Source organism: Camelina sativa, chromosome 19 (genome assembly GCF_000633955.1).
Source record: "Camelina sativa cultivar DH55 chromosome 19, Cs, whole genome shotgun sequence".
NCBI lineage: Eukaryota > Viridiplantae > Streptophyta > Magnoliopsida > Brassicales > Brassicaceae > Camelina > Camelina sativa.
The window spans coordinates 7,734,260-7,748,689 of record NC_025703.1 but is presented as its reverse complement, the minus strand read 5'-3'; the positions used below and the strand labels follow the sequence as shown (position 1 = coordinate 7,748,689).

The following is a 14,430-nucleotide window of genomic DNA, read 5'->3' as shown; positions in this document are numbered from 1 at the left end:
AGTTTGTTGTTTTAGGATACATATATTTTTTGAATTATGATGTGCATCTAATTAATATACCGTGTACGTATATGTAAATCATGCATTTCAGTCGTGGTACGTTGATCATTTCGACATTCACTCTGCGAAATGGGAGAAGGGATTTTTTTTGTGTGTAAAATCTAAAGTAAAAATGAGTCATTCTAAGAAATTAGCCCTCTACTTTGATGGAGATGTTATAGGAAATAAGTTTACAATCGAACCATTTACATAAAACTAATTTTCATAATCACCTAAATACTAATCAAAACAATATTACAATAGAACAAATATATAACGTAGATTTTATCTATTTTATTACATTTTTATTTATATATATTTTAATATTAATATTGACATTTTTATTTATCTATATATATTTTTATTAGTTTTCTTTATATATATAAAAATATGTATTTTTGCTTGACTTATTATTTGTAAATGTACGCATCTGCCTGCGTTCGGTCTATTTAAAGAACAGAAATTTCTGCTTCAAACATCAAACACACTCAAAATTTGGTATTTTTGTAATGAAAATCTCTGCGATGGGAAGGACAAGTGTGGTTTTAGGTTTAGCAGTGTGTCTCTTTTTCTCAAGCTTCCATGAGGTTTCTTGCCAGGTATAGTTAACCTTAAATTTTCTTTAAGCGAACATAACACTATTAAAGAGTGAATCACAAGATAAGAAGAAATATAAAAAAATGTATAACATGCATGCATTTGATATTCATTTCAGGTCGAGGCAGGCTCAACGGAGTCTGGTGAATTTCAAGGTAGACGAGATTTTGTCAATATTTGATTTTCTTATTACCTAAAATAATTAGCCGGAATTTAACTGAGTTTGGGTTTGTTTTTGGCTGCAGATATGCCAACTAATGTGGATTATACAATCCAGGTTAAATCAATAATTAATGGGTGGATTAGATTTTGGTGTATGTCGTAAAAAGAAACTAAAATTGTTCATTTCTTTGTGTGTCTAATCTCTTGTTTGTGCTTTTTGGATCTCTAGCCTGAAGCTGTTGGTGGTCATCAAGAATTGGGTCAAAGTTCGAGTATGGACGATATACAACGTGAACTTGATGGTATATAATGTCAAGATACTAATCAACAGGGTTAGAGCAATCTAGTTATTATTGAAGAATTTTAATTTGCCTTGTATCTCGAATTGTAGCCTATTTCGGTGATAAACAAGATGGATCTGAATCTGACGGTGCCGGTAAATTTGGTGAATCTAATGATGCTGTTGGAATTGGTATAAGATTTTGTTTCCTAAATTGTTTTTTGTTTCTAGCTACTCTGTTTCTCGCCATGCATAGTTAAGTTTATTTTGGTAATTATTTTTACGTGTGGTCTTAATTCAGATGCTGAAAGACGGCAAAAGCTGGAAGAGATTGAACAGCAACTGAAAGGTAACTTAATTTTCCTACATATGCATGAAGTGGTGTTTGTTCGATGAATGTTATTTTAATATCTAAAAACTTGTCTATTCTTTACCGTTCGATCATATAGCGGCGGCTGCTACAAAAATTGTTGTAGAAGAAGGAACCACAAGGAGAAAGAGTAAGGTGGAAACACAGGAGATAGAATTTGAAGGTACACGTTGAGATGATATATCATGTAATATAACATTAATTTGCTAGGGGTTCGACAATGAAATTCATATTATTATTAATTTTTTAAGACGGTTGTTAAAATTTTTATCAGATGATCATCTCAATAACTCTGAGTTGAGAATTATATTGTTTATAATTCTTCTTTTTAGGTGTGTCAAGTGCATCAGCCGAGAGTAGTCAGCAGTCTAGCTCTTATAACGGTTGGAAGAAAAGCAATGGTGGCTCGGGGATGTTGGGATCTCTAGGAATTTCACAGTCAGGTGCGTGGCGATGTTTCAACCAAGACAGAAATGGTGTTAATGAAGAGGGGGACGCTTCCATCGTTATACCAAAGTATGACATAGATGCCATCATCAAGGAAGAATCCGTTTCCCAGGTTTCTTTTCAGACTTGGACATTCTTATGAAATAGTATATTATAGACAATGAAACTTGTTTAACACGTCTCCTTCAATGAATTTTTGGTTTTGGTATGTAGGGCTCCAAGTCAAAGACCTCCAGTCTCATAGCATCTCTCACGGAAATTGTTGAGAAGCATAAGAAAGAAAAATGGTCTTCTGGTGTAAGCGTAACCACAGGATCTAGTTCTTCCACAGAAACAACAAAGACCGTTGAGAAGCTAAAAGTGACCTTGAAAAAGTATCGTTCCATAAGTGCGCGTGAGCTCGTGGCTCGTTCGGATTTCGAGGAGATACTGGCGATTGCTGCACGCTATGAGGAACTGAGCTCGGCCTCGGTAAGTTACATTTCGAGGCTGTCCATGTACAGAAGTCTGATACAGGAAGGAATCAAGGCCTCTCAGCGAGTTCAGCTTGCGCAGGCGCGTGCTAGATTGCTCAAAGAAATGGCTGCGGAGAAAAAGAAAAATGTAGAGGCTGAGTTAGCATTAGTCAAGGCTCTGGCTGAGAGAGGAGACTTGTTGTACGTCAAAATATTTGCGATCAAGAAACTAGTGTTGAAACTTGAGGCCGAGAAGGAAGAAGTTGATATGAATTTCCAGAAGACAGTTGTGAATCTATCACACGTTATAGAGGAATCTTCTAAAGCATACGAGGAGTATCATGTGGTTGTGCGCAAGTGGAAAGAGGAACAAGCAGCTGAGGAGTTCTCGCGTGAGGCCATTCAGAGCGCAGAGGAGGTTTGGGTTAAGTTTCTCGGTACTCTCTAGAGAAACAAGTCTTTTTGTTTTCTTCATCTCTTTTATATTTCATATTTTCTCTCTTGTTTACGTTTTGTAGTTTCTTGTTATTTTCCCTTTCAAATACAAAGCTTCGTCGAGGAACTTCCTTGATGTGAGCACCTTGTCAAACTCCTTTATTCCTGGTTTTATGTTTCCTAAAGAATAATAAATTAACGTTATTGAAAGATATATATATATATATATGTTGATGTCATTTGTTTAAACACATGCTCGAGTATCAGTGTTATTATGTCACTAGACATCACTTATTTAAAGTTAAGTGGCCCAAGATTTACTCTTATAATATGTGGCTTACAATTTGGGCATCACTTGTTTTATGTGAATAAGGCCAGCCGTGACTGGTTTTAATGTTATAAACTTATATACATGTTATTGTGTTGTAATTTGTAAGCAATGTTGAAGAAAGCGCTAGGCGTTAACTAGGCGGTGATCCAACGCCTAGCGCCTAGAATGCCTAATCGAAATTTATGCGGTTTTAGGCGGTTATACTATAAACTAATATATATCTGATATTATATACATAATTATACAAAATATGTATAGAAATAATAAAAATATTAAATCAAAAACAAAACAATAGATAAAAAAATTATTTTAATTCATTTTAAATAATATATTAAACATTTATAATTATGTTTATAAAAAAACTTTATAAATTTTAAATTTGTGTAATTAAAATTTTAAAAATACATTAAAATGATGATACTACAATTTTAGGCAGTCAAAGCGGTCGTTTAGGCGGTGCTATAGCACCTAGCGTCTAGACGAGGCGGAAACGGACGCCTACAACGCTTTTTCGAACGCTGCTTGTAAGTAATATGTTGAAGTAGGGAGACCAAGGAGAGACACAATTGTTTTTACGGTGTTAATTTGTTTAAAAGATTCAAAATTTGGTACTCATAAGTACACTAGCTATCAGTTATTATTATTTTTTTTTTAATTATCCCTCTATGTAGCACGTTTAAGGAAATTATTGTTATAATGAATAGAAGGACTTAATTGAACAACGAAAATGAAGAAATGGATGATGCATGGGCAGCTCGGTGGCGTTATCTCCGGGAAAAGAATGTGGCCCTCTCAATTAATACTCTAGTCTAATCGAATCTGCTAGCTTATCGTCAACCTGTCGTATATATCAATTATTTATACGTTATAATAACATTACAATTTACAATATCATATATAGAGACATGTTGTTACGATATGTTTATTTTCCAAGCGAGTTTCGTTTACCGATGGGGTTGGGGACTTGATGGTTAATGGTAATGTTTCTGTTGATTTCATGATTACTACTCACTCCACTTCATATAAGTATCGTTTTTTAAGTAACAAGTTCTTCCAAGATTTATATTTGTAATACATATTAGACCAAAGTGGAATGATTAAAAAAGTTTTAATATGAATCATATATATAGTCAACGTCTTGAGATCTAAAAGTCTGATTTTGAATTTATTGCCCTAGTTTATAAATTTATAAAAAAAAAAGTCGTTAATTGAGTTTAGGGTGACACATGTTGTCATTCCTGTACAAGTACAACCATATACAAATGTATTTAATTTTCGCATGTTGCACGCTAATACTATCTTATACTCCCCCAAATGAATGCATTATAGGAGTACCTGTTTACTTTTTTTCCCCCAAATGAATGCATTATAAAACACTGATCGGCAGACATATAGTATAATATAATTGCTTAAGTCTTACGAGATACGATATGGTAGTAATGACTATAGCATTATAGATTAAATCAGCAACGAAGTTCACAGTAGGTGGACCTTGGAGTGGAGAAGATATATCACTCTTAAGGATTATATTTATATTTCATCAGATTGCAGTTAGTTAAACTGATTAATAGTTTAAACTTCAATGTAACCAACGTGGATTCCGTATACATTTCAACATTAAACTTTAATTAAGCATTTTTCACAATATTCAAAAAGCATTGTTACCTAACATAAAAAGTGGATGACCAGGAACGTGAAAAAATAGCGTTGGATTGTTTGTAATCAGGAACATGTAAAATATATAAAAAAATAAAAGCCACGTGAATATCTATTATTAAATAAAAAAGCCACGTTGAGTTATTATTTTACTTGGGTTTTATTTAAAGTCTTGTTATATGTATTTCCTCAAGCTTCGGGACAGTGTATTTTGATCTTTGTGATTACAATCTTCCGCCATGAGAACGAAGTTTTTAGCTCTAGGTTTGTCTCTTTGTCTCGTTCTCTCAAGCTTCTATGAAGTTTCTTGCCAGGTAATTACACAAAAGACATATGATCTTGTTGTTTCTTTACAAGAAACGAATCAATCTTTAACAAAAAAAATAAAAAAAAGAAACGAATCAATCATATGATCAACTGATTTCAAATGCATTTGACTTTTGATTTTAGGATGGAGGAACTGGAGGTTTGAGTGTAGGTCTGATCGAGCATGAATATCAAGGTATGTCTTAAGATTTAAGAATCGTAGTTTAACACAATTCTCTTAAAATAACCAGGAGATGATGATTTTTTTTCTTGGTTGTAGCTAATGTCAATTCTCTCCAAGGCAATGAAGCAGCTGATAAAAGTAAGACCTCTCTCTCTCTCTCTCTTTCTCTATCTAGTTTCTTTTCTTCTTCTGGAATTTTCTTTTTAATATAGTTTTCTATGTTGTGTGTTGAATTAGCTGATACCAGTGGTCAGAAAAACAGCACAGCGGCTGATAACAACACTATATCTCTGTCTCTAACTGAAGAATCAGTGGAAATTCTTAAAGAATCTGTTGATGCATCAGCTCAGGTAAACTACTGTTTATGAATTTACATTAGTCAAATTGGAATGAATGACTATGATTTAAAAGATTACTGCAAATTGAGCTCTTGGTTCTTTTACTTTGGATCTATATAGGTAGGAGCTGTTACTGATGAAGTCAAGAAAAGTTCGAGTATGTTGGACCATATCGAACTTGAGTTCGAGGGTATGTGACGATGTTTACTCTGTTTTTTACTCTGTTTTCTTAAAAGTCTCGTACAGTTGATATTATGTGTCTGGAAGAAGAAGCCTTAGATAATAAAAATATAAAAATATTGATGTGAAGAGTTTGTTTGTCTTCTTTTGTGTTTCTTGATTACAGCCCATGTCAATGAACTTAAAAAGGCTGAATCTGATGTTATCAACAAAGTTGATGAATCTAAGGATGATGAAGAAGGTTAAACAAAAAAAAGTTCTTCCTCTTTAATGTGATCATTTTTGCTAAGAGATTGCTCTAACACTGTCTATGTTGTTTCAGCTGCTAGGAGACATAAAATGTTGGAAGCTATTGAACGAGAGTTTGAAGGTACCTTTACATGTTTCTGTCTAGCTTTTTAAGTTTAAGTTCTTGTAAAAACTGTTGTTGATCAAGTCTTACTTACAAAAGAGTTACTTGCAGCTGCTGCTGCTGGATTTGAACAACTAAAGATTGATGATTCCACCCAAGGAATAGATGATGAACAATGTAACATAACACTCTTCCTCTATTACTTTTTACGATCACATTTTTGTTCTTCCTATATATTATAAGTCCAAGTTCTCTGTTCTTTTTTTGTTACAGCTGCAAAGAGACAAAGCATGTTGGACGAGATTGAACGTGACTTTGAAGGTATCTCTCTACATAACATTTATCTTCTTAACCAAGTTCTTGAAATCGAAAAAGTTAACTAACAATTGGTTTTTGTCTTCTGTTTCATTTCTTGCAGCTGCTACAAAGGGTCTTGAACAACTAAAGGCTGATGATTTAACTGGGGTCAATGATGAAGAACACGGTAAAGAAAACTCTCTCGTTTTTATGTTGTTTGATGCCTTGTCTTACATGTTATAGTACTCTTGAGTCAGGTTTTGTTGTCTTAATGTAGCTGCAAGGAGAGAAAAGATGCTAGAAGAGATCGAAAGAGAGTTCGAAGGTAGGTATCTTGATTAACAAGTATCTTGTCTTAATTAGATATCTTCTGCAGAACCATCCTAAACCTCTGTTTTTTACTCTGTTTGCAGAAGCTACAAAAGGTCTTGAAGAACTAAGGCACTCAACCTCAAGCAAAGATGATGAAGCACACTGTAATATTGTGTTTCCCTCTATTTCAATGATCTTTTAGTCTCAGATACAGTATTCAGAACATATATCTTATGTCTTGTTGTAGCTGCAAAGAGAGAGAATATGCTAGATGCAATTGAACGCGAGTTTGAAGGTATGACATACTCAATATTTATCTCAATTGATTTACAATCTTTGTCCTGAGACTTTTTAGATTTATGATTATGTTTGCTTTTCTTCCACTTGCAGCTGTTACCAGTGGTCTTAAAGGGCTAAAGATTAATGCTCACACTGTCAAAGATGAAGATGATTCAGAAAAAGGTAAGATATTGTTATACATTGATACTTTTTGTTTTTGTCCACCACACTTAAACCTAGACAATGATACATGAATATATGATATGCCTTATTTACAGCTGCCAAGAGACAAAGTATGCTAGATGCAATTGACCGCGAATTTGAAGGTAAATTGGCATACCAATCATTACATGCATAGAGAATCTTTGAATCTTTATTGGTTCCAAGAAGTTCTAAGAGTTTGTTTCCTCTCTTGCAGCCGTTACTGAGAGTTTTAAGCAACTTGAAGATCTCGCCGATAGCAAACAGGAGGGAGACCAATGTAAGAAGCTCTTTCCATTTAGACATTTTTTTCGGTTCCTTAACCTTTCTTGTAGCGTAATTCTCAGAGAGGTTTACTTATATCTTTGTTATCAGCTGCAACGAGGCAAAGTATGTTGGATGAGATTGAACGTGAATTTGAAGGTAATTATGACATATCTGTTAGTTCATTAGTTCTTATGGTACCGGAATCATATCTTGAATCATTTCCTCTGTTTTGTCAAACTACTTTGCAGCTGCTGCAAGTAACCTGAAGAAACTAAATCTTGACGACTTCACTGAAGGAGATGACGCTGCACAATGTAATAATTTTTCTTCTCTACCTTTTCTGTTGACCTTGCTTCCATAGCTTTCTAAATAATGTTTTTATGTTTTGTTACAGCTGCAAAGAGAAATAGCATGCTTGAAGCTATCGAACGCGAGTTTGAAGGTTACTTTCACATAACATTTTGCAATTCTTAGCTGAATGTGAATCAATAGAAACAGATCAAGTAGATAAGTTTTCTTCTGTTTTTTTTTTATGTTCTTACATTACAGCTGCTACAAAAGGTCTTGAAGAGATTAAGGCTACTGATTCAACCGATGGCAAGGATGATGATGAACATGGTAACAAATCTTCCCCTTATTTCTTTTGTTGTTTATTTAATTTCTAATGTATCCATGAATCAGCTATGTTTCCATGTTTTGTTACAGCTGCAAGGCGAAAAAGTATGCTTGATGCTATTGAACTCGAGTTTGAAGGTACTTTAACATACATTCCTCTCTCTAACTTTGAAGGAACCTTGAACTATCCTTGGTGCAATAAGTCTTGTTAATCAGATGAATCCAAATCATATACAACAAGTAATCATGATCTTAATGAGATAAAGAATGGGAAGTTTCATTTTTCTTTTTCAGCCGCAACAAGAGGCCTTAATGAGATAAAGAATGAATCAAAACAAGGTAAATAACTTGATCGTTTTGTTCCTCAAAGTCAGAGCCTTGTGAGATACGTTTTCAGTCCTTTTCTCTTTTCTTAACAGATGAAAACAAGAGAAGCATTATGTTGGAAGCAATCGAACGCGAATTTGAAGGTAATCTTAAGAACTAAATAATTCTTTTGAAAACAAGGACAAGTCTCTAACAGTTTGTTTTGGTCTTCTTGTTTAATTCTAACTTGCAGCTGTTACAATTGCAAAGACTAATGGAGATGACTGTAAGAAACTGCTTCAATATTATTATTTATGTCATTTTATTTCAGAATCTCTGTGATAGCTCTTAATTTCATGTGTTGTGTCAACAGCTGCAAAGAGTACGTCAACCATAAGTGTAGCGCAGAAAACTTATGCCGGAAACAGTGGTACTTAAACTTCAGATTCTCACAAATATATATTTTTCTAAAAGGAAACAATTAATATCTCAATGTTTATATGTTCTTTCTTTTAACAGCTGGTTTAGATGGTCTTCTAAAGCCTGCAGGTTAGCTTTAAAGCTCATTCTTGTGAATGTTAAAGAATTTTACAAGAGACCTATTCTTACGTGTAATTCTCTCTGTTTTTGTTTCTTGCAGATGGTGTATGTGGTTGTTTTAACCAAGACAAAGATGGTCTTAAAGCAGACACGGATTCTTCCATTAACATAGCTGAGATACTCGCTGAAGAATCCAAATCCCAGGTTTTGTTTTATTTTTATAGATAGTTCTTGAATAGACAATGGAAGGCTCTCACATCTGAATCAATCACAGTTTCTTGATAACTTTTGACTTGAATTTGGTAGGGCTCAGAGACTTCTCGCCTCACCATATCATTGAACAATCTTGTTCATACCCATAGAGAACAAACGTCCTCAAAGGTAAGCTCAGTCCTTGGTTCGTCATCGGTTACTTCTACCACAAGCGAATCATCCGCCACATCAGAGAGCATAGAGGGCTTGAAGCTAACCCTAAAGAAGCTACGGGGTCTAAGCGCACGTGATCTCGTAAACCATCCAAACTTCGATGAGATTATAGCAGCCGGTACACGTTACGAGGTACTCAGCTCAGCTTCTATTGGTTACATCTCTTTGCTAGCCAAATACAAAACCGTCATTAAAGAAGGACTCGAGGCTTCTCAGAGAGTCCAGATTGCTCAAACCCGAGCTAAACTGTTGAAAGAAACCGCAATGGAGAAGCAGAGATCCGTAGACTCGGTGTTCGCATCGGCAAAGATCACGGCTCAACGAGGAGACGCGTTGCACATCAGAATCGTTGCGATCAAGAGACTGTTGGCGAAGCTAGAAGCAGAGAAAGTGAACGTTGATTCAAAGTTTACGTCGTTGACGACGAGTCTGTCACAGCTTCTCAAGGAGGCGTCTCAGGCCTACGAAGAGTATCACGAGGCGGTGCGTAAGGCAAAGGACGAGCATGCGGCGGAGGAATTTGCGCTAGAGACGACAAAGAGAGCAGAACAGATATGGGTTGAGTTTCTTAGTTCGCTTAATTGAGCTAATGAGATTCTTGATTGTATTTAAAGCACATCTTCAATTAGTTGTGGTTCTTGTGTTTTACTTTCTGGTGTTGTTTTGTTTGAGACTTTGTTTGTTGGTTATATCAGGGGAGAGAGGTTGAAAAAGACCTTTGAGAGAGAGATAGATAAAATGAGAGATTTGTTACAAAATAATCGTCTTTTATAATAAAACTTTTTTTTTTCTTTTTACGGTAATGCAAAAAGATAAAATCTTGAAAAGTTTCAAATAAGTGTGAAATTGAATGATGAAATCAACAAAATCATACTAATAACTAAAAAAATAAAGAATATCATGATTCTTTTTATTCTTTACATTCATATAGCTTAATAGCGTTAATGATCGACTCATAATGACGATTTAAGAGGCATATGTGTCCTCCTAGCTAGGTACTATTACGTATTAACATTTGTATACAAGTTAAAACTTAAAAAGGGCTAAAATCAGAAATCATGAGAATTTTGAGTTCTTGTAATTGCAATTTGTTAGTAAAAAAATCACATTAAATAGAGATTGGTTAGTCCTACTCCTACCACCATTTTTCCTGATACATAACTCAAAAAAAGGACGTCGTAAGTCGTAACCACTTGAATAATATTATTTGTTTTGTCGGCTAATAAATTTATCTATAAAATTAAACAGATCATAATTTTGTTTTCCTTTGAGATCATCATAATTTAAGTGAAGAAAATGTTCTCTTTCTTATACTAGTATATTGTTTGGGGGGAATCAAACTTAAAATTATTTTGTCACACGTCAGTTAATATTTAAAAATGCTCTACAAATGTCCTTGGAAATATTCACACACAATATATTAACCAAATAATAGTATAATACTAATAATGAAAACAGAGTAGCCCACACGTGTTAGCTAACACATGTTGTGAGCCATCCCATCATACTCGGGAAAAAAAGCAAAACGACGATTACTTTAAATTATTAGTTTTGACGTCAGCAAAACAACGATTAATAAAAAGAAAACGAACAATTCTGAGAAAAAAAGAAAAAAAAAAAATCAAATACTAACAAATAAGAATCAGCCACCTCTCTCTCTCTCCTCGTGCACAGCAGCTCTCTGACTCCGTTAGACTCCGAGTCTCTGAGCTCTCTCTCTCGCCGCGACTCTGCTCAGCTCTTGGTGGTGGCTCAAGCTTAGATCACCGGAGAAAAACTCTATGCAATGTAATTAATGTCCTCTTTTTTTTGTTTCTTTCTAATTCGTCTTCATCTGCTTCGTCTGCTTCTTTACAAGTTCGTGTTGTTTCTCATCTCTCTGCATCGATATGATTCTTCTTTCTAGTTTTGTTGTTGAAGTACATTGAATTTTAGGTTTCTTCTCTATCTTTTTCTTTGAATCGTAGATTTCTGGAAAAAAAAAAAAAAAAAAAAAGATCGCCTCAATACCTAGTTCCGAGCATCGGCGAACCAAGTCGGAAGTTCAATTTAGTATCGGAATTAGTAAGATTACTCCCTACGATCTTGATCTTTTTAGAGTAAAGATGCTCGCTTCGATCTTGATCTTTTTTCTTACATTGGCTTTTATTTGGTCATCGCAAAACTGTTTCTTGATTTCGTCAACGCGGTTTCAGTTCTGATTCTATCTTTATATGGAAGTGGCGATTTCATATACCAATTGAATTTGAGTTTTTTTAGATTTAGCAGTGAGGGAACTGGGATCATAAGTTTTACTATATATAGTTCCATGCTGATGATTGATTTGATCTTTCTAGGTTGCTGCTGCTAAGAGCTGATGGAATGAAGTGAAATGGAATTTGTCTAGATGCTAGTGGTTTTGTGGCGTATTGAAGTCTAGGGAAATAATAGGAGGATATTGAGGATGTTATTGTTGTAAAGGAATATAGTATGGAAGACCTTCGGCTGTCACCGCTGAAACTAGGTAGCTTTAAGTCTTCATTGTCAGGGAGGTCTACTCCAAGGGGTTCACCTACATTTAGGAGAGTTCATTCTGGCAGGACTCCACGTAGAGATGGCAAAGCAGCTGTTCAGTGGTTCAGAAGTAACCGTCTGCTTTATTGGTTACTTTTGATTACTCTTTGGACCTATCTTGGATTTTATGTTCAGTCCAGATGGGCGCATGATGATGATAGCAAAGTTGAGTTCTTACGGTTTGGAGGCAAACTGAGAGAAGATGTTTTGCATGTGGAACAGAATAAAAGACTGGATGCTAATGGGAGTTCTCATGCTGTAGTAGGTAATACCAATATAGTCCATATAGGTGTAAATAAAAGGATGCATGTAACTTTGGCCAAGAAAGAGGATGTCACATCTCGACCAAGCTTGAGCTCCAGGAGGAGGACCAGAAAAGGTAGTCGTAGTTCACGTGCAAGGATTCGTAGTAAGCAAAGGGTGAGGAAAGTGATGGAGACTAGGGACTTGGACGAGCAAGATCAAGAACTTCCTAAGACTAATGTCACCTACGGTAAACTTTTTGGTCCGTTTGGATCACTAGAGGATAGAATTCTTGAATGGAGTCCGCAAAAGCGATCAGGGACCTGTGACAGGAAATCAGACTTTAAACGTCTTGTTTGGTCTAGAAGATTCGTCCTACTTTTCCATGAACTATCAATGACTGGTGCTCCAATTTCAATGATGGAGTTGGCTTCCGAGCTTTTGAGCTGTGGTGCAACAGTATATGCAGTAGTTTTGAGTAGAAGGGGTGGATTATTGCCAGAGCTCACAAGGAGAAGGATCAAAGTGGTTGAAGACAAAGGAGAACTCAGTTTCAAAACTGCCATGAAAGCAGATCTTGTTATTGCAGGATCAGCAGTCTGTGCCTCATGGATAGGTAAGGAAAAATAGATCTGCTAATTCTTTGACATCACTATTTGCATGAGTACATATTGACCATCATGTTCAGAAATGCGTACCATAGCCCATTCCTTTCCTACTGAAAGATGCATTGTGAAATTAGAAGTTGTCAAATATAGCATGCTCACTTTAGATTGTTTTCAATTAGTGCAATTTTTATATATTTTTTCATCAAAACAATTGTTAAAACATGTTCAATATTCCTTTTCTGCCTCAAGGTTGGATACTCATTATGATGTATGTTACAATCTCCGCAGATCAATACATGGATCACCATCCAGCTGGTGGAAGTCAAATCGCTTGGTGGGTGATGGAGAACCGGCGTGAGTACTTTGATCGAGCAAAACCTGTGCTCGACCGAGTGAAACTGCTAATTTTTCTATCTGAAGTACAGAGCAAACAATGGTTAACATGGTGTGAAGAGGACCATATAAAGCTTAGGTCTCAGCCGGTTATTGTTCCGCTGTCTGTTAATGATGAGTTGGCTTTTGTTTCCGGGATTTCCAGTTCACTAAATACTCCAACACTGACCCAGGAGATGATGAAGAAGAAAAGACAAACACTACGTGAATCAGTCAGAACGGAGTTCGAATTGACAGATACGGATATGCTTGTGATGTCTCTTAGCAGCATAAACCCAGGAAAGGGACAACTTCTTCTCCTTGAATCTGCCGCCTTGGCACTGGAGAGACAACAAGAACAAGAACCAGTGGCTAAAACTAATAGTAATCAGTCCAAAATCAAGAACCTCAATGGCATCAGGAAGGAAAAGATTAGTCTTTCAGTCAGACATCGTTTAAGAGGTTCACCACGGAAGATGAAGATCACGTCTCCTGCTATTGAAAATCCAGCCGTTCTCACGGCCACTGGTAAAAGAAAGCTGTTGTCGTCTGGCAACGTAACACGGAAACAAGACCTTAAACTTCTTCTTGGATCAGTTGGGTCTAAGAGCAACAAAGTTGCATACGTTAAGGAGATGTTGAGCTTCTTGTCAAACAGTGGAAACTTATCGACCTCTGTTCTATGGACTCCAGCGACCACGCGTGTTGCCTCATTATACTCTGCTGCAGATGTCTACGTAACAAATTCCCAGGTATTTTCCTCATCTTGATCCTTTTATGGCTTGCACTCAAAACAGACACTATCAAATGCTTTTTGATGCGTTATTCAACCTTTGTTTACCCTCTTCAATTTGTGAAACAGGGAGTTGGTGAAACATTCGGGAGAGTGACTATCGAAGCAATGGCTTATGGTCTTCCGGTGAGAAACAAACGATAGATGAATCCATGTTTTCTTATTCTGGAGAGACAAAAAGGCAATGTTCTCTCATCCTAATCATTGTTTTAAATGGGAACAGGTGCTTGGAACAGACGCTGGAGGAACAAAAGAGATAGTGGAGCACAATGTTACAGGGCTACTTCATCCTGTGGGGAGGCCAGGTAATAAAGTTTTAGCTCAGAACCTGTTGTTTCTTCTTAGAAACCCATCTACAAGGCTACAACTAGCTAACCAAGGACGTGAAAAGGTTGAGAAGATGTACATGAAGCAGCACATGTACAAGAGATTTGTGGACGTACTAGTTAAATGTATGAGACCGTAAGTGTGTACTTCCCTCGTTTA

At 35.8% G+C, this 14,430-nt stretch overlaps 3 protein-coding genes across 5 annotated transcripts; all 3 read left to right on the top strand.

Annotated features, from left to right (window-relative positions):
- On the top strand, nucleotides 480–2,997 carry LOC104765428 (NAI2-like protein). The gene is made up of 9 exons (XM_010489138.1): nucleotides 480–638; nucleotides 755–791; nucleotides 882–913; nucleotides 1,028–1,100; nucleotides 1,190–1,270; nucleotides 1,380–1,427; nucleotides 1,528–1,611; nucleotides 1,781–2,007; nucleotides 2,109–2,997. The coding sequence occupies exons 1-9, from the start codon at nucleotides 549–551 to the stop codon at nucleotides 2,796–2,798; spliced, it is 1,362 nt and encodes a 453-aa protein (XP_010487440.1). The 5' UTR covers nucleotides 480–548; the 3' UTR covers nucleotides 2,799–2,997.
- LOC104765427 (TSA1-like protein) lies at nucleotides 4,973–10,166 on the top strand. Of its 2 annotated transcripts, none has more exons than XM_010489137.1 (28): nucleotides 4,973–5,086; nucleotides 5,223–5,274; nucleotides 5,359–5,400; nucleotides 5,500–5,612; nucleotides 5,721–5,790; nucleotides 5,947–6,021; nucleotides 6,103–6,150; nucleotides 6,244–6,309; nucleotides 6,406–6,453; nucleotides 6,551–6,616; nucleotides 6,707–6,754; nucleotides 6,843–6,905; nucleotides 6,989–7,036; nucleotides 7,132–7,203; nucleotides 7,299–7,346; nucleotides 7,439–7,501; nucleotides 7,597–7,644; nucleotides 7,737–7,802; nucleotides 7,883–7,930; nucleotides 8,038–8,106; nucleotides 8,194–8,241; nucleotides 8,398–8,442; nucleotides 8,523–8,573; nucleotides 8,663–8,695; nucleotides 8,783–8,839; nucleotides 8,929–8,958; nucleotides 9,050–9,153; nucleotides 9,256–10,166. In XM_010489137.1, exons 1-28 carry the CDS (start codon nucleotides 5,012–5,014, stop codon nucleotides 9,958–9,960), a joined length of 2,301 nt encoding a protein of 766 aa, XP_010487439.1. In that variant the 5' UTR covers nucleotides 4,973–5,011; the 3' UTR covers nucleotides 9,961–10,166. The 2 variants fall into 2 exon arrangements, with proteins under 2 accessions (XP_010487439.1, XP_010487438.1); XM_010489136.1 differs by having other exon boundaries at nucleotides 6,232–6,309.
- On the top strand, nucleotides 10,979–14,430 carry LOC104765426. Of its 2 annotated transcripts, XM_019241461.1 has the most exons (6): nucleotides 11,023–11,163; nucleotides 11,343–11,439; nucleotides 11,712–12,787; nucleotides 13,068–13,903; nucleotides 14,014–14,070; nucleotides 14,168–14,430. In XM_019241461.1, exons 3-6 carry the CDS (start codon nucleotides 11,845–11,847, stop codon nucleotides 14,408–14,410), a joined length of 2,079 nt encoding a protein of 692 aa, XP_019097006.1. In that variant the 5' UTR covers nucleotides 11,023–11,163; nucleotides 11,343–11,439; nucleotides 11,712–11,844; the 3' UTR covers nucleotides 14,411–14,430. The 2 variants fall into 2 exon arrangements, with proteins under 2 accessions (XP_010487437.1, XP_019097006.1); XM_010489135.1 differs by lacking the exon at nucleotides 11,343–11,439 and having other exon boundaries at nucleotides 10,979–11,163.

Excerpts from the sequence above, each read along its gene's own strand:
- LOC104765427 (XM_010489136.1), top strand. The coding sequence starts at position 5,012 with ATGAGAACGAAGTTTTTAGCTCTAGGTTTGTCTCTTTGTCTCGTTCTC. Across the intron at positions 5,087-5,222 it reads TCTATGAAGTTTCTTGCCAG|GATGGAGGAACTGGAGGTTT; the intron begins GTAATTACACAA and ends TTTTGATTTTAG. Across the intron at positions 7,037-7,131 it reads AATTGAACGCGAGTTTGAAG|CTGTTACCAGTGGTCTTAAA; the intron begins GTATGACATACT and ends TTCCACTTGCAG.
- LOC104765428 (XM_010489138.1), top strand. The coding sequence starts at position 549 with ATGAAAATCTCTGCGATGGGAAGGACAAGTGTGGTTTTAGGTTTAGCA. Across the intron at positions 792-881 it reads GGAGTCTGGTGAATTTCAAG|ATATGCCAACTAATGTGGAT; the intron begins GTAGACGAGATT and ends TTTTGGCTGCAG. Across the intron at positions 1,101-1,189 it reads TATACAACGTGAACTTGATG|CCTATTTCGGTGATAAACAA; the intron begins GTATATAATGTC and ends CTCGAATTGTAG.
- LOC104765426 (XM_010489135.1), top strand. The coding sequence starts at position 11,845 with ATGGAAGACCTTCGGCTGTCACCGCTGAAACTAGGTAGCTTTAAGTCT. Across the intron at positions 12,788-13,067 it reads AGTCTGTGCCTCATGGATAG|ATCAATACATGGATCACCAT; the intron begins GTAAGGAAAAAT and ends CAATCTCCGCAG. Across the intron at positions 14,071-14,167 it reads CAATGGCTTATGGTCTTCCG|GTGCTTGGAACAGACGCTGG; the intron begins GTGAGAAACAAA and ends AAATGGGAACAG.